At 39.0% G+C, this 19,765-nt stretch overlaps 1 protein-coding gene across 1 annotated transcript in view; it reads right to left on the reverse strand.

Moving 5' to 3' along the window:
* The window catches only part of slc24a3 (solute carrier family 24 member 3), a 91,534-nt gene that overhangs the window by 64,809 nt on the left and 6,960 nt on the right, over positions 1 to 19,765 (reverse strand). The window contains exon 2 of the mRNA XM_072678140.1: positions 5,015 to 5,128. Coding sequence (XP_072534241.1) covers positions 5,015 to 5,128 — 114 coding nt within the window. The remainder of the gene's footprint in view (positions 1 to 5,014; positions 5,129 to 19,765) is intronic.

The raw sequence follows: 19,765 nt of genomic DNA on the forward strand, positions 1-19,765 counted from the left end.
TTCCAATTCTAAGAGAGTTCACACTGTTTGATATACATGTACATAATGTATACACACCATATGGACAAAAGTATTGGGACAATTGCTCATTTACTCTGTCCAGGAACAAGATAGAATTTATGTTTAACACCTGCATCAGGAGAAATTCCTTATACCCTCTGACATTTGGCAAATAAGGAATTCTGATTCTGATTTAAATGTAGTTTTAATATAAATATAAATTCTGGGTGGATACACCAACAGAAATGCTCTGAATTTATTTTTGCCTTCTCTTGTAAAGTCACCATTTTAAAGTTACATGTTTTTTACTGGACAGCGATGACAGGTGGTTCATGCTAGTCTATAGTGCAGCCTCTGTAGGAAACTCCAGCAGGGACAATTCTTCATGGAGACTGGAGTATGAGGTCCCTGACCTATTACTGACCTACTAGATTCATTTTCTGGAAACCTAAATGAGCACAGAACTGTACTGTATATCCTGACCTCTGACACCAGGTGGCAGTATGTATGGAGGCCGATGAATTGGTGACAAGTGTCCATTGACCCATAACCTATTCAGCAAAAGGGGCAGTGACCTTGGTAGTTCTGCTGGAGATATTGCAAGGCCAGGCAGATTGATAAATTCACATCTAAAGTTAATGAAAACAGTAGAGACAGCAACGCCAAAACAAAAGTGCTATTGAATGTATAGCATATTGGTAGAATCAACATGTATATCATACATAGTCTGTACATCCCTGTACACCACCAAAATAGATTTCAAATGAAATAATCAAGATGTGATTGTAGTGCAGACATGCATTGTTAGGCTGAAAAACTGAAACACCCCTATCAGAGAGAGAGCAGAAACATTAAGAGTAGACAAATAATTAATTAGGCAAATTCTTAAAAGTTAGCAATGCACCCCAAAACATCCTAAAAGACAACAGCAGACAAAGTGGTGGTTCACAGAATTCTTTTCTTGGCAAAGAAAAACCAACAACAAACTTCGCAACATCTAGACAAGTCAATAAAACTCTCAAGGAGGTAGGTGTATGATCAAGAGATGCCCTTAGGAATGTAAATACAGGCATGAGATTAGACTAGAAGACATCTAAAAAAGCCTGCTTGGTTCTGGAATAAGATCCAGTATAACTGGAAGAGAAAAATATAAAGAAAGAAGAGCAAGGGCTCATGATCTGAAGCATACCACACCATCTGTCAAACATGATGGAGGCACTGTTATGACATGAGCACTTACAAAACTGGGTCACTCATGTTCTTTGATAATGTGACTGCTGATAAGACGGTGTTTCATAGTTCATGTAGTAAAAGCAACCCAAGATCTTCATAAGGCAAATAAATAGAGCTTTCTTACAAGAACTATCAGTGTCCAAATACTTATGGATCTGACTGTAAGTTGTGAGAATTAATGAAATATGAAATGAAAAAGGCCTACATCTTCCTACTGTCAAAACATTAAACTTAACATTGTGAAGACACAAAAAAGCTAAGAAACACAATGCACTACTGGACATTGGTTTATTTGTTATTGGTTATTGTTGAGTATCTAACATTTTTTCTAAAAGTACAAACTCAAATGTTATTTATTTATATGAGCATTTCATTTGGGTTCTAAAAAATTAAATGCAGCTAAAAAGACAGCTGAACATTTATGTAACACTCATCCATTAATGATGTATTCGGGACTTTTCCGCACTTACGGTGAGATTCCAGTACCCATCAGGCTCTACCGGTGACCAGACAGCAGCCCTCCTTTCTTTGAGGGTTGATAATCAAACAAATACACCGGCCTAGCCCCCCGGCCTGTCTTCAAGCGGTGTGGCAGACAATGTGATTTGATGGATGGAGAATTCATTTACAGCACATTAGCATTAGTAATCAAGCTAATCACTGCATTGCCTGTGTGGAATGATGAATGACTGAATACTTTGGGAAGGCTGAACTGCTGCAGTGTCAATTTGTATGAAATACAATCTCACAGAGATCTGAGAGAGGGGGAGATTCTCTCTGAACCATTTCCCAAGAGGCGAGAATTGTGAGGCGTGTGTATGTGTGTGTGTCTGTATGAAGGAGGAAGAGAGTGGAATATACAGATGGGAGAGAAATGGGAGAGAGAAGGAAAAAAAAAAAACGCTGTTCAGAAAAGCGAGAATAATCGCAATTAAAATAATTACAGCATTTCCAGAGTCAGGACTAATTAAGGAGAAACAAGCCATTAGGATTCTTTATCTAAATATAGATCAGATGGAGGAAGCGTGATTGGAGAATAAAACATTCTGAGCTGGATAAAGAAAGACAATCTGTTTAAAGGCAAAGCAATGGAGGGACTTATGTTAGAAAGGAAACCCTCAACCTGTGCCAAGGCGGCATGGGGGTAGGGGGAGGTGGGGGGTAGTGTATCTGGATTCCCAGCACAAGCAAAAGCTTTACAGAACAACTTGAGCTTTAATGGTGAGATCAAGGAGATGCTTGGCAAGGACTGGAGCCTCCTAAAACACCAGGACCCCACTTGGAAACGTTCACCGAATCCGGACGCGGAAAAACAACAAATGCGGGCCGGCCAGACGGCAACTACGGACAGCGAGCTGCTTTTACAGCTCAACAACACAGCGATCAGCAGAGAGGCTGCAACAGACAGAGCCTGTGAGCTGCAGCTAATACTTCATAAAAAAAATAAATAAAAAAAAAACACTCTACCTCTGGTGTTCTAGCTGTTCTGAGATTCTGAGACATTGTTATCTACACTGGTTTGTTTATCGATCTAATTTTGGTGGAGATGATTCCCTAAGTGCACTCCAAAGAACACAGCAGAAATATTCAAACACGGTCAGACATCAGTACTTCCAACAAAATGCAATATTTCGTTTACATATTAGACAGGAGAGGCGGTTTTCTACAGCTAGAACAGTCCAGACAAAGCCAGTGTGAATACAGTCATACAGACCCACTGCTGTCATACAGCTCCTCTGTAGCATATGCACTGCAGGGGCTGAAAGGACAGTGTTTGGAGCAGGAGGAGTTGGCTAATCAATGAGCCTACAGTATCGATGACTTCTACGTTCAGCTGCGAGCCCACAACACTTTCTCCTCTCACCAGGACCCGCTCTAATTAGCCTCTTCACTTTAGGACAGGGTAGGAAGCTCTGTGTAAGGCGGCCCTGTTCTGTACAGTTAATAACGCAATAGAACTAGCTGTTAGTGGCAGCAAAGGAGCACTATTGCTAAGGTATTGCAATCAGTTGGATAGGTTAGAAAGTTTCAAATGTATGATTTCACTGAAATATCATTGGAATGGTTCAGAGAAAGGTCAGATTTGCATCATTTTCAAGCATATGGATTAAATCCTAATGCTATAATGGTGGTCACTTGGTAAACTCAAAAAGCAGACAGTAAAAAAGGTTTTCCAGAATGTTTTCTGCTCAGATAAGTCAATGCAATTCTAGGTAGCCAACAACTAGACAATATACAGCAGAAGTCAAAAAGTGAACACCTTATTTAGATTTCTGGAATATTTATGAAAATAACATTCCATCAAGTCCATCAAGTCAGTTTTCAGATCCAATTTGTGATTTTTTATTATTCATCTTTCAAAATAACATGTCATTTTACTAATATTGCATTTCATTGTACTGTGTGTTAATGCATTGTAAGACTTTTTAGCCCAGATATAGGTGCTTCCATAATATAGAGTATATGGGAATGCGTCCATCCACCTGTGCAGACACCATCACACTACCACTGTACATCAAATGTAATTGATCAGTCCAGAATTTGCAGCTTTAGTCTTCTACTGGAGCTATGATGCTTACATAGCTAATCATTATCATAATCACATACAACAGAAATGTGTCTACACTGATCGACTACATTTGAGATAAGAGAAAAATTGTGTCCATTGTTTTCACATTAACACTAGAAAGCCCTGGATTCCATCACTACTAAAATAGTCGTGGCTGATGTTGCTCATCCTTTCCCATGCTTTGAAATGTCTTGCATTATACATAAACATAAGAAAAAGGGACATCTTTGAAAGTATACAGTCAAAATGACTGCTATGGTCTTCGGAGGTAGAAATACAGCTTATGCTCAATGCTCAAACAACCCAAAACAGTCAAAATGAGCATCCTGTTGCTCTACTGTTAAACTGTTTCTTTAAAGGCCGTCCACTGCCCTACACTCTCTGTATTATGAGTGTGTGCTTACCAGTCATTGTCAAGCTATACAAATAGGCCTCTCAGTTCTTACATGGTCAGCAAAAAAATGGATGTATGGTGACCGACAATGACTTGTATTTTGAGTTGCATTTTTCTGACTTCACACTATAGCTAGCTACTTTTTTACCATTGCTAATATTTATTCTTTGTGATTCAGAACCTATGACCCCTGCTCATAATTATCTCCCTGTTCGTCATGGCTTGTCCACTGCAATGTCAAATACCACCCCCAAAACACCCCCAGCCAGCAGTGAGCCTCTGGAGCAACAATAGCGTCGTCTGTGTCAGCGGAATTACTCACTCAGAGGGAAACAAAGGAACCAGTGATGACTGACTCAAACAGTCAGTCAGGGACTACCCTTCTATAGGCCAAACCCGGAGCAAAGTGACAAACAGTATCTCCAAAACCGTACAACACACTGACCTTAACAAAGCAGAGCAGTAAAGGTGAGTGTCTGCATGACAGTAATTGTGCGTGTGCAGACTGATTACACACAAAGGTCTCCTTTTTCACAACTCTACTCTCAGCATAGCTCAGCCCTGAAAAGCACTTCCCTGTGGAAAACTCGCACAAAAGCTTAGCTACGCAAAACACAAATGCGGAACTAACACCCAAACTGACTTCTTACTTTATCAGTTTCAGAGAGGTCACACTTCTGCTTTGCATGTGACCCGTCTGAACAATAACAGTGCAGTCGTCATAACAGCCATGGTGAAGTGTTAAGTAAGATGTGTTTACAGCACCACTGACTGAGCGTCTCCATTCTGCACGAGGGACACTGGGTGCTGCTCCTTACCTGGCGGAGTGCAGTTCTTGGCAGAGTGCAGTTCTGGCTCCTCAGTGTCATTGGTGAAGTGCTGCAGCAGCTTGCGGCTCTCCCACTTGTCACTGACTTCAGAGGAGACGTAGCCTGCAAAACACAGACAGGGCATGCTCGTCAGGTCAGGCGGCAGTGCAGTGGCAACCGGCAGTCAGAGGGTTGACTAAATAATGAACTTGTACACAAATGGTACAACGAAACCATTGAAGGTACGAGTGTATGATAGATTGGCTGATACACAGTGAGAAAATCTGGAATTTTTTCATGTTAACAAAAAATGTATTCCATCATATAGCATCAAATCGATTTAAATATTTAAATGTAGTCAAATTGCAATTTTAACTTTTTTTTTTTTTTTTTTTTACATTTTTTTTCCAATATTTATTTCCCAAGTTTGTGTTCAGACGAGTCGTGGGGGATTGGATCTATTCATCATAGGGTTTTGCAAAAACCTCCAGGATTCCACTTTTACTTAAATTATTATGCTTATAATAATATATATTAAGTTAGACAATAACACAAAGTAGAAGCATTTTCACTAGTGGACCTCTAACTGTTGCATATTGAAATTGCTAAACATAACCTCCCTGGACAAAAAAAAACGTCACCTTTTGTGTTTAAAATAGTATTAACTTCAGCCTCCTAGAGATGGTATTGCATGATGATGATCGGGGCTACAAATAACCTGCGGGACATGTGACAGGATTCATAGATTGAGAAAAGATGGTGATTGCATTTGGGCGTGTCAAAGGCACGTGTGTGAAGGGAGTAGCTGAAGGTGCAGGTGTATCGAAGCGCACAGTCATACGGGTCTACCAGCAGTGAAAAAAATCTCAGTCTACAGGAAATTCTTGTCACTTTTGCATGCCACTCTGCTTCATATGTTGATGGTATGCAGTTCCCTGCTGAGTGATCTTTCAGAAATTGGTTGTAAAGGACTTCTAGAAGCAATTCTTGCCTGACAGCGAAACGTTTTCCACTCACAAGCCATGAAACCCACTGGTGGTCCCTGTCCGCCTGTTTCGTCTTATGGCCACAATTCTGACAAGACTTTCCTGTAGATTGGGATGGTAGACCTGTATGACAGTACGCTTTGATACATCTGCAAATTCAGCTACTTCCTTCACACTATGGCCTTTGGCACGCCCAAATGCAATGAATCCTTTTTGCCAATCATTAACATCTGCTTTGTGGCCCATTTTCCACACATCCAGTGAGACGTTCACTGCACTGTACTGCCTCTTTTCGATCTATCAATCCATTCGCCCACCCGCAGGTATCATATACTGTTGATGTAGTAGGTTTCAAATTGTACGGCTTTAAAATCAGACTGTCCAGGAAAGGCTTTCTACTAGATTTTAAAGCATTGGTTTAAAGATATGATTGCATTCAGTGACAAGAGCGTTAGTGAGGTCAGGATGTTGGATAGTCACTATCCCATCTCATCCTCAACTCATCCTAGTACTGGATGGAGGATCATCATTCTAGAGAACACAGTTACACTGCCTCACAGCTCAATGCCCCTCTAGGAATGGTGCCAATACTTTCAAGTTTATCTGCTCTCTTAAGAGCAGAGAGTCGTATTTTATTAGCAACACTTCTCTACAAGGACTAGACAAGCCGTGTGTGCATTTGCATGTCTGTGTCAGCAATGGGTGCAACTTAAAGTAGCTGAATACATTTAACAGATGGGGTGTCCACAAACATTTGAGCATAGAGTGTATTTTAATGTTTATGGCATAGCATCAAGGACAATCATTTAAAAATAAATTATAATATTGTTTGGTTATGAAAGTCATATGCATGAATAAACGCAGGAGAAAATTAGATTGCGGACCCTTTAGAACTACAGCATGTGAATCATTACTTATGGGTCCAGAAAGTCCATATCTATGTATCCCTAGTTGGAAGGCAACCCCTAGGCCCAACCTGTGTACCCCAAAATTGCAGTTTATGCTTGACATTTCCTCTGCTAAATATGAAGGAGATACACTGCACTGCAAAAGCAATACTCAGTTTATTCAAGGTATCATTAGGTCTAGCCAAGAGTGTGAAATTAGTGTGGACTGGTACATCACTTTCACAGATACTGACAATCCATCTGGCATTCCATGCGTCACCCAGAGAAGCAGAATGTCACAGTGCAACATGACTGTAGCTGCGTTTCAGAAGGCTGACCTTCTGAGTACTGATATCTCAAAGTGACCCCTCTGAGTAGCGAGATCTCAAACAACATGCCCTGGACAGGTCTTGACTGGACCAGACGGTCACTACTTCGCCATCGTTCCCCTTTCCACAGCCTTCGCAGGGACACTGTGAGCTGCAAAGAGATATGCAGTGTCACAATATCACATGCTCAGAAGCACGACGCACGCTGCATTATTCGGAGGGAGCGGAGCACGGCATCTTCACAGCCAGCGCGACACTGTGGAATATTCATGAGGCCCGTCTGTTCGAGGATAAGGCGTAATAAATGTGACATCACAGGGAGGTCTAGGCCCCAGCACGGCACGGCACGGCTCGGCTTGGGGGGGTGGGGGTTGTATTATTCTTGCAGCGCTGTCATCTGGGTTACAATGTCCTCAAGAACCTCTGCTCATTTCCTCTTAACTCCAGAGCACACGCAACTGCTCTGACTTACAGCTCCAGCTAAAAATAAAACCTCTATAGAGCGTGGCTGGAGATAAACAGCGAGAGTTAGAGTAGAGAGCGCCGACACTAAATGGAGCTTCGCTGTGACGTGAACAATGACGCCATGCGTGCTCTGAAAGAGCTGTCGGGTCTGATATTATTGATATTATTTGATTGTAAGGTCAGGTATTAGTGAGTGCCTTTATATCCTCTCTTATCCACGCACACACACACACACACACAAACACACACACACATATCTATTGACATTGGATTTGAGTGGTGCTTTCACAAACATCCCTTTGTTGCAATCCAGGCAGGCTCAGGCATTCCCAGGAGAGCCTGCTCAATAATTCATGGCACCTCGAGGTATACCGATGTCAGGAGTAAAGTAATCATGTAAAGTAAGGATAGCTGTGACATGTATTGCAAATATGAAGTGTTTCTCTCAGCCAGGCTGAAAGGAGACAGCAGTAGAGGTCTTTCCAGAGGGAGTAGTCCAGTGAAGTGCAGCCTAAAAGACCCCACATCCTCCTTCATTTTCCCTTCTTTTCTCCCACCATCAGTTTTCTCTTTTTTCCTAGCCAAATTGTTTAGTCCATACATTTGGTTGATAAAGCACTGATAATGTCCAGAATTGGAAATATTGTCTATGCCACACATTTACTTCACATTGCACACGTTGATGAGCGGTAATTGAGTGATAAGGATGTACAGATATGGGAACTGTGAGCTGATGCCAATATGCTATGTCTGTCTTGTAATTCTCTATGAAATGTAGAAACAGGGACTAAATATGAAAAGAATATCCTTGTATTATTATTATTATCTTAATACTATAAAGAAATAACATCATCATCACATAAAAACATGCATCTCTAAAACAACAGCTTTACATTAGAAGACTAGAAGTAGTAGAAGAAGAAGAACACTTTATTTTCAGTGGAAGTCAATGTAAAACTCTTTCATTCCAGGTCATTTGGAGCATTTCTGTTGGTCTGTTCATCACAAATGTTTTTTTCTGTATGGTTCTAAATGCTTAATCTAAATGTTTTTTTAGTGTAGGGATCCAGCGTGAAGCCATTTTCATAAGATAAAGATAAGATAAGATAATCCTTTATTAGTCCCGCAGTGGGGAAATTCTCAGTGTCACAGCAGAAAGGGATAGCAGTTAGCAGTTAGAGATAGCACTCAGTTACAAAATGTAGATAAATAATTTACACTACATACACAATATAAATAAGAATTGAAAAATATATAACAATAACAATATTAATTACAGCAAATGACTCTTAATTGCACATGGGGGGGGGTATTCATGCAGTTATTTGTTGATTCCAATACCCATCGTCTAGCATCACCTAACTGTAAGTTCACAAAGTACGGACCTTGAGGCAAGGAAGGAAAACTTGAGAATCTTGGGCTGGAGTTCTGGGTGGCCTCAGCTGATAAGAGTTGAGGCCAGACCATCCGTTGCAGAGCAAAGAGAAGTTGGAAGAGAAGTAGGAGCTTGGGTGGGAGTTTTTGTCACAGGAAGGTGAGTCATTTAGGTGCTCTGACGAGAACTGAACACTACAGTTTCTCATTGGGTTGAATGAGTTTTGGCAACGTTCTGTAAATCCGACATCAAGGATCAATCAAGAACAAACAAACATATGACTGAAAAAACTGACATCGACGGATATTATCAGTTATCTGAGTTTCGGGCTCCTTAACACTGCCATCAGCGACAGAGTGTTTGCGTTGTCTATGCTGAAGCCTCAGCTTTGTAAAAGCACACGTGTCTGATTAGCCATTCGGCGCTCTGCCATGTGAAAATCATGTTAGCAGGAAAGTGCGGGGCATCCATTAGAGTGCAGCGACTCGGCCTTACCATGCCAGCTCCGCTCCGCTAGAACATGAGAGCGGCCGGGGCCATTGTGTTGCTTTCTGACACGTTGTGTAGAAATGCCATTACCTGTGCAATGAGCCAGAATGCACTCAGAACACACACACGCGAGGGGGGGAGAAAGGAAGTTACTATGGAGATGTGACGTAACTGCAGAGACCAGAGGGAAGCAGCGATGACATAACACTAAGATGAACAAAGCACGCACTCGCAGGCACACGGCACACACACTCACACACACTGCACACACACATCAGCTCACATGAAGTCAAAAAAAAAAAAGATAGCAAAAACTATGGGAGAGTGAGTGAAAACAGAGGACTAAGAGAGCGAGAGAAAACATTCATTGCTGCATGTAAAGCAATGCATTTATAGCCAAAGAGCCCAAACCACGTCTCTGTAATCTAAATGAGAGATTTACTGCGGCGCTGTAATGGGGGACATATGGTTTTGTTATGTTTTTTTAGGTGGTATGTTTTGGTTGCTCATTATCAGTCGAGTAGAAGGCTCTGAGGCCTCTACCGTTCGTACGGATATTTACCATATTTCCAAAAAACACTGGCGCAAGAGGGCTGGCAATCCCCCCACAAGTTATGTAAAATATAATATAATTACATAACAAGGTTTACTTTCCCGTCCTCTGAGATGTTTACGAACCCAGCACATGGTGTGCATCATAAAACAAAGAGGCATACACTAACCCGTTCAGAATGGCATGAGACTCGGCCTAACCGCTACACAAATACTCAGAGGGACACTATCAAACAGCATAAAAGATCATACGGAAAGACTTGTGAGATGTAGCAGAGTAAAAGCCAGCTCCAGAGGAAAGCCTGAGGTGTTCACCCCCATGTTCACATAATTTCGCAAAGGACAGACATGACTAAGACAGGTTATGTAACTTTGCACCACTCACACAACAGCAGGTCTATTTGTGGGGAGGCAGTTCACAGATTCTTTGTCTAAACTGTCTTTGGTTCCTCACAGGAACAATATTTTGCAGTGGGACAATTATATATATTCTTTATTTGATTACATAATATATCATTTTCATATTTTCAATATGATCCTGTCAAGCTGAAGTCATAGAGCTACAATCATTGGAAAGTAATCGATTTGTGCATGCCTTTCACTTTATTTTTGCCATAGCTAATGGTAGAAGAGTAACACTGCACAGAAACATCATGATATCACAGTGCAAAAAATATGGCAAATATGTGCTTTCTATTATTTATGATCTCTGTATTGTGTTAACACCAACATTTATAAAACAGACAGTAACCAAAAACCAACTTCAGCATCACTCTATTAGTTGTATTAGCATTATTATTATGATTATTATTATTATTATATTATTATGATTATGATTATCATTATTATTATCTGTGGATTATACAAGAAATTTGAATTCATTCAAAATGAATGCAAAATATAAAGAGAATTTAGTTTTCTAGAATTAGAATTTAGTAATCATACATTGAACTGAATCGAATTGCAAATGAAGTGCATCATTACACCCCTACATACTGAATGTCAGTACCCAGCACATAAACACAGAAGAACAAAGACTGCATGACCACAGTACCATGATCATGAATGTATGTAGTGGTCAGAGTAGTATTCTGCAGTCTTGATGACGACACCACGGCTGCACTGTGAGGAATCCTATAGTCTCAGATACATACAGCACATCTAGGTCATCTAGGACCGCTGCTATAAAAGGAATCTTTGCACTAGGCAACATTTTGCTTGGTTGACAGTGATCTAGGCAACAGTTCATTTTATGTCTCAAATGTTGCAGTTATTGTCAATACCGTAGTGACAAAACTGAAAATGTAGATTCAAAAGTTTCAACAGATCTCACTTTTGTGGTCCTAAGTTAGAGAGTAGATTTTATAATGATTTAAATTGATTGAAAATCAACATAGAGCATATAGGTTTGTGGCAACATCCATTAAACTTGTGTTTTTATTACATATCACATATTTGATTATTTTAGAACATTAGAACACATCAGTACAGAACGTGTAGAAAATGTAAATTCAATGTGAATTGAATAAATGTTGTAGAAAGCATCAATGACATAATATAATAATAATAATATCAACAACAATAATAATAACAATAATAATAATAACAAATTAATAATCCTATGTTGTGAAATGTTGATGACCCATGGCATTACTCAGATTTGTGTGCTGATAGTACACCAATAAACAAAAGCACTGCCAAGATTTGAACTTATAATATGCCTAATATGAGGTGGCCTCCCCCATCTTTAGCACAATTATGATAAACAGGATAAATAAGATTGACAGCCATAATGGCTGGGTAGCCTCCAAGTCCCACAATATGTCTTTCCATTACAATTAACTATTCATTTGTCTAATTTTATGTGATTTTAAGAAATGTGTGAGAGAACAGTAAGAATAAACACTCATATATGACAACTGACAGCTGAAGATCATGCCCTTATAATTACATTTAAATAATTATGTAAATGTTATGTAACCCAATATGTAATGGTTACGCTTATCTGCCTAAATGAATTTCTGAAGAACGCAGAGAAGAGCAAAGAGAGTGGACCATGTACTGTGATAAGGTATCATGTTAAGCACATGACCTGAACAAAAAGACTGCCCCAAAAAGCTGCTGCTGAGAAGAACTATACATTCAGCAGGGCCTGCACATCCGACCCCATACTGTCAGCGCAGAGATAAATTTAGCCCCACATCCGTCCACCCTGCCAAACTTTAATTACCTAGTTTATCTTCATTAGCTATGCAGGTGAGGCACTGGATGTGGGACAGAACTAGCTAGAACTAGGGAAAGTTGTTGAGCAGCCTGTAGCGAGGCCTGAGGAAGTTGGGCTCTCTGAGGGCTCTCTCTCGATCAGCCTGGCATGTCTGCAGCTATGCAGGAAATGCTGTTAGCGCCTGTCTATCAACAATTCCAGTTACAATGATGAAACAATGATACGATCAATGGAGTTCTTCCTTAGCCATCACGTTTTTATTTCATTATGAAAGTGTGTAGTTAAGTAGGTATGAGCAATGTGACAATTTTTATCACTTTCATAATAAATTACATCATGTTTTCATAGTTGTGGAGCTTATCAGTACTTTCAGAAAACTGGATAACTATGGTGCATTGCAAGGAGTGTAATTAATCAAGGATAATTAGTTAGTTTAGTCCAGTTAATTATTATATTTATTTATTTATTTTTGAGCTATTTCACCCATCCCTACTTTATTGATGTTATTTTCATATATATATATATATATATATATATATATATATATATATATATATATATATATATATATATATATTCTTAAATTTAATTATATTATTAAACAAATACTCACTTACATTCAATTTACACTCTTCTATTAACATTTTCTAGAACCTCCTGACTTCTCTTAAATTAATCTCTTAAAGTAAAATTGCTCTTAGAATTGATCTCTTAGAATCACAAATGTGATATCAACTTTATGATCATTCATAATCCACTCCTTGTTTCAATGCGTTACCTGTAAGAAATCATTACCATCACACCATGCCTTTCTTATCACTAGCAATAACTCAAACAAAGGGTCAAAAGGGGAAGATCAATAGAGTTACAGTTATATTTATCGCCAGTGATTGAGTATCAATGATGGGTCGTTTAAGGATGTGACAGGCCATTAACAGTCTCATTAGTAGCTGGTGACAGTGAGCCACCTGCTGAGAATCTGCTTTCAGGCACCCAAGCTGGAGGACAGCTTCATCTCTGCCGCTCCTTCAAAAGGCTGGAGGGCCAGGCAGGGGGCTTTGAGGCTGGGGGTTACCCAGCAGGAGTGGCTCTTTCTGGAACGTCACTTCGTGAAGCGCTCTCCCTCCCTCCAGCTGGAGATTCCACTGTGCATGCAGAGACTACACATCATACGAGGAAACCGGAGTGGCTTCGTCAGTCAGTTTAGCGAGAAGAATAATGACGCTTTCTCCACTACTGTAAACACTCAGATACACACTGATCTGCTGAATTACAGACTGCTCTGCCTGTACGGCCAGAGGCTTCACGGAGACTAAAATGTTCAATAAACGAAGGACATAATGATGAGGAGACATCTGTTCTTGATACATTAATAGGGGGAGAAATCTTCAGAATTGCAGAACACTAATTTTTTTGTTGTGGAAAATCTTTTTTCTTTGTGTCAGGACACCTTTCTCTGTATCATATCATCTGTATCTTTTTTTTTGTTTCTTTTTTTTTTTTTTACATTTCCGGTTTCACATCAGTGTGTGCCTTTTGGATGCTATGTTGCTTCTGCAGTACCTTCTGTCTGCTTCTATATGTGGTTCTTTTGGTCCTGCATTTGTGCATTGGCAAACTCTGTTAAGGAATGCTTCAAAGACACAGACCGAAGACCAGTTTTTGTTTTTTTTTTACAGGCAACAAATCCGCCTAAAAACACAGCTTTACAATTTTCTGTATTTCTTTGCATTTCTTAGGTTTGGAATGAAACAGCTCTTTATCGTATTGTCTTAAACTATTATATATATTATTTATAATTATATATAATTGCAAACTAAAATAAACCCAAATTAAACAAATACATAAATACATTACAAATATTTAAATGTTAATAAATCATTTACTCTATGTGAACTTCTGTGAGTTCCCTGAAAGGTGATTGTCAGGTGTAATTAGCAGGTCCACTGCTGTTAGGTCTATACTAATCAAGTCTGGTCTTCACCACACAGGCTTATGAACGTGTGTCATGACTCAATAAAAGGAGATTCCTGAGGACCTCAGGAAAAGAGACTAAGCAAAGCCCACAAGACTGGAAAATGTTACAAAACCATTTCTAAAGGGTTTGGCCTCCACCAACCCACTGTAAGTCAGAGGATACACAAATGGAAATACAGCACCACTGTTACTCTCCCAATGAGTGGTCATCTGGCAAGAATCACTCCAAGGGTGTGGTGTATGCTACAGGAAGTAACACTGAACAAGAATGGAGTGCATGGAAGCCACTACTCTCCAAACAGAACATCGCTGACCATGTGGAGTTTGCTCAACTGTATGTTAATACGCCTACTAGAGGAATGACCTGTGCACACATGAATCCAAAACAGAACCTTATGATTTCAATTATGCATTCCAACATAAAAAAAAATACATCCCAAACACAAAGCATGGGGGTGGCAGTATCATGGGTTAGGGCTGCTTGGCTGCCTTGGAACAAAGACAGCTTGCCATTATTAGTGGATTCTTAACAAGAATACCAGCATATTCTACAGGAAAGTGTCTGAGGATCTGCATTTAGACACAAGCTTAAAGCATTCAAGTAAGGATACAAAGAAATGGACCCAGTCCAAATGTTTTGAAAGGACTTAAAAATACCACTTTTTAGGTCCAGGAAAGCCCACCAACATCACTGAGGCAGGGCAGCAAAGGGCCAGAATTCCTCTAACACAGGAGAATTGATCACCAGCTGGTTAAAGTTATTGCTCAGGGGGAAATCAAGGCTTTCCACACTTTTTCCAACAAAAATGGATGTTTGTGTCATTTGTTTAATTGGTTCCTCTTTATCAAACTGAAGGATTTTAATAAAGGTTATCACGTCAGGCCAACTTTATACAAAAGAATGTAAAGTATTTCCAAACGTTCTAGTACTTTTTAACTTGCCCTGATGAGCACTCAGGAGTGTAATTAACCTATATTACACATGTGGCCAGTCACAGTACAAGGGGACAACCGGAGATAAAGGAGAGGAACACACTTACCTTCAGCTAGGCTAGCCTTGGTATTTATGCTAAGATAGATTATATTATTATTTTTATTATTATTATTATTATTATTATTATTATTATCAATTATCTAGCTATGCAAACAGTCTAATGTGGAACGTTTAAGAGCATAACATACATACATTTGCTTTTGTCTGGCATTAAGTGTTTGTAAAACCATGGTGTCTTTCTCTTCTTCTGCTTTCTGTCTTCTTGCTAACTTGCACAGTAGCATAGTGTTTACATTTCAGGCATTTTATTTTAAATATCTGGATTGGAAACTTCCTTTTCTGACCTTTTTCAGTCAGTGATGATTTCTGGTAACAGTCTGTTGCTGATGTGGTCACTTCTGTTCAGTTAAGGTAATTATTTATCCTGGGACTTTTTTTCCATTTATAAAATTATTATTTTAAATATTATATATACACTGTATTATATATACAATATTCCAGACTATAATATAGTAAGGATAGTTGAACAAGTGATATTTAACTTCCTGCTTTTTATTTTACTATTTTAACCATGTTTCAGACTCTACATGTGGTGGGTTTGTTTCAGTTTGTACTGGAAAAGTCAATAACTTGTCATGCATTATTTGTCAGTATAGTAGCAAACACAAATGTTGATTCTGTTTTAAAAGATCACATTCTTATTATTTGCATTTTCCTTGTAACTTTTAAACTGCCCTTCAAATCCTAACATTACAGAACACTGCATATACCCTTACCTGGTTAAGATTCTTTGAGAAAAAAAAAAAAAAACATTATTCAATCCAGTAGCCTCATATGTAGAGCAGCGCTCCTTAAAAAACAAAACAAAATTTCACCTGCAAATGAGTTTTTGGTGGCAGCATTATGCACTCAGAAATAAAAATCAAACAACGGCTTATGTAAATTCAAAACAGTCTGTAGATTAAAGCTTTGAAACTCATTATCCTCGGGTTGCCGATTATAATATCCTAAGCAAATTTGACTTTTCATGGAGACAAATACCAACACACTTGAATAAATGATATTAGAACATGTTGGTATTACTTCCCCGTGCTTTTCCTTTGAAAAGTAATGAACTACGCCCTCACACCCTTGCTGGCAATTTCCATTCCACCCCAGAGTCAACTCACAATTAATCTCAACTAAGCAATTAAAGGGCTAATCAGTTCCTGTGCCCCACTCACTGTAGGTGAAATGCTTTTCGATTGTGTTAGCTTTGTTAATGTGAGTAAAGGTGCCAAGCTAATTACTCAGCGGAGCGCTCCGGATGAAGTGTTGTATTACGACTCTCCTATGTCTGATAACAATACTGAGCTGACACTTATCTACAGCTATCTCTCAGTTAGTAACAGCTCAGACATCGCCATTTTTTTTGTATGTATTTTTTAGGGAATACTTACAAGTGTACACAGAGAGGTATATTATAAGTCTAGGGTTTTTACCGTGGCTCTGAAATACTATTCACATGTAATGAAATAATTTGTTATTTAAAAAAGTTAGTCATTTAAGGAATTGCATTTAAAATTTGATTTACATTATTTTTCAACAAGAGGTATAAATTATACATACAGAGGACCTAATATTTGACCAATTATCTCCTGGCAAGTTGTGCCTTGACCAGATGCTTCTGGTAGCCATCAATAAGCTGCAGATGGTCCTCCTTCCTCACAACTCAATCATCTTTGTACGATGTTCCAGTTCAGCTGGCAGTAAAACAGCCCCAGTACAATGTTTTCCAGGCTCTATGCCCCACCTTTACGCCTCCAAATACACCTCTGGTCAAGTTAATCTTTGTTTCATTTGACCATAAACTTTTCAAGCCTATTTGAATTTGAAGGTATCAATGTCGATGACTGTAGACAGCGACACCGGTGTTCCAGCAGCTTCTCGTTCGTGGCCGGCCTGTGTCTTGGTGGTTCTTGGGTTGTTCCTTGCCTTCTGAATCAATTTCCTCTCAGCTGAGTGAACTGTTTGAGTCTTCCTCCAGAACTTCCAATAACGCATGCAGAACTGTTTAAACTTATGATCTTGGAATGTGCACTTGTTTAGAAATGGCTCCAAGAGATCTGAATCTACAGTAATGCTGCTCAGATCAGCACTGAGATCTGTGAACTTTCTCAATGTACTGTGTGTTGTGTAATGTAATAGTGTGTTGATCAATCCAATGAGTACTGTCAAACAAACCCTTTTTATGTGGGCACAAAAAAACTACCAGCTGTAGCCAATCATGATCACTAACAGCAAGTTAGGAGGTCCTGGCTTTGGCCAGTTCAAAGACACTATTGAATTAATAATGTGGATATATGTACATTTGTCACCCTGTGTTGATTTTAACCCCCCTTCTATTAAAGATGTATAGTATATATATTGTGCCCCAGACAAAGAACAGCCTAAAGTCCATGATGAGTGTATGTACACCTCTGACCACAAATGTATGTATCTATAGTTCTTTATAATTTATCAGCATATAAAAACTTGCAGAAAAGTTTTACTGTGTGAAATCAGCCTGATTAATGTTAATGTCCTGAGTGGACTTCAAATACCCCCAATCAGATAAGGCCTCATCAGCAAAATTAAAGCACATTGATTTTTTTTCTGCACATCAGTTGTACTCAAAACAGGCGCACATAATTCATCCTTTCAGTTGCCTGCGCCAAATCGATGTCGGCTTTGGGCAGAACTCGGAGGTCCAGGTTTGATTCGAGGCATTTGTTTTGCTCTCTGGAGTGTAAGCCCCAGCTGCTGCCGCTTACAAACTTCATAAACAGATGCAGCGCCGAGCCAAGTCTGCTCTTGCCTATGCACCAGCGTAAAGTGAGCGGGATGCAGGGGCATCATAAATCATGTCTCTAATGAGGACATTTAGGGTGCACTATATATAGAGGGTAGGAAAGGTATGTAGGACGCCCCTTCTCTCCTGAATTAACAAGGTGTGCAGCTAGCGAGAGCCACTGAGGGAGAGACACACGCAGGAGTCCAGCAGGGCCTGCTGATAGAAAACCCCTCTTTTCTCGCTCTGCCTTGCTCTCACTTGATCACATGCTTAAGGACCACAGAGTCTCTCCTCTTTACTAAAGCATCTTGTGGATACCAGAATAAGAAGTGGCTAAATTAAGACAGCGCTAGATAGGCCCATCCTATTTTGAGGAACCATGGAAATGATATATCCAAGTTTAATTACATTTTCTAGTCACATATCGGCCAACTGCCCTCCATTTCCATTATCTAATCCTTAGACCTTAAAACCTTAGATTTAAAAGTGTACAGAAATGCGAGATATTTGCAGAGACACATCATATAGCAGATTGTTTGGGTTACCATAGACAATAAAAACTAAAACATCCTACTTGATAATCCTACTTAGTTGTTTGACCACTTTTATTCAAATGTATAGAATTGACAGCAGCAAAAAACAACTATGTTGATTTTAGATTTTTCTGGTGAGCTAATCAACAAATACTTGTCCAATTTTAATATTATTATTAAATAATAATAATTATTATATATTTTATTCAGATTTACTTAGTGTGATTGCTATTACTGAAAAAAACTATTGATATTAGATTATTCAAGTGACCATAATTGACAAACAATTGATTAATTGGCTACTTTTGACTCTTGAGATTTACTTAGCAATCCTGGTTAGTAGTGCAACCGTTTTATTAAAAATTTATATAAACTCAGAGCTAGAAAAAAGATATATTTTACTATTCATTTATTCACATGAATTAATCAACAAATAATCAATTAAACAGCTACTTTATTAAAATTTACCAAATAATAAACAAATAGCACAAACACAGCAATGATGCAGACACAGAACTTTAACCTGCTGTTTGAATGACTTCTCCTGTAACGCTGAAGATAAAGTAAATAGTTAACTTATGTTTTGGAACTCCAGACAATTTAGTCTGACATTAATAAGCCAAACAGAAAGAAAACATCACCTCATCGGCTGTATGAACTACTACATGAGTAGTTTCCTAACAGATCATTTTCCAAACCATTTTTAGTGACCTAAAGCTCCATGTTCATGAAGATGTTAGACCAACAGGATAATCTAATAACAGAATTCTGCCAGGCAGTTAACCACCTCAGCCAGATCTGCTTGAATCCATGATGATTTTGATTAATCGATGCATCAAGGAAAGAAAAGGCACCATAATTAGTCCTTTTGCATAGTTTAACTTTTGTACATACTGGGTAAACTGTTCTACATTATTACCACATTTATTATACGCAAGAGATGAAACTTCTAAAAACACAGCTGTTCTGCTGGTTGAATGAGGGTGCTGCTGGCAGATGTTAGGGTTACAAATGCAGTGAGATGAATAAAATGCAGATATTCCAACCTTTGTGGCAGCAGAACAACTCTGGGAAAAAAAGATTTTCCAGAGTACAATGACTATTTAATGAAATATTGGCTCTAAGGATCAGTCACAT

Source organism: Salminus brasiliensis, chromosome 4, assembly GCF_030463535.1.
Source record: "Salminus brasiliensis chromosome 4, fSalBra1.hap2, whole genome shotgun sequence".
Classification (NCBI taxonomy): Eukaryota; Metazoa; Chordata; class Actinopteri; order Characiformes; family Bryconidae; genus Salminus; species Salminus brasiliensis.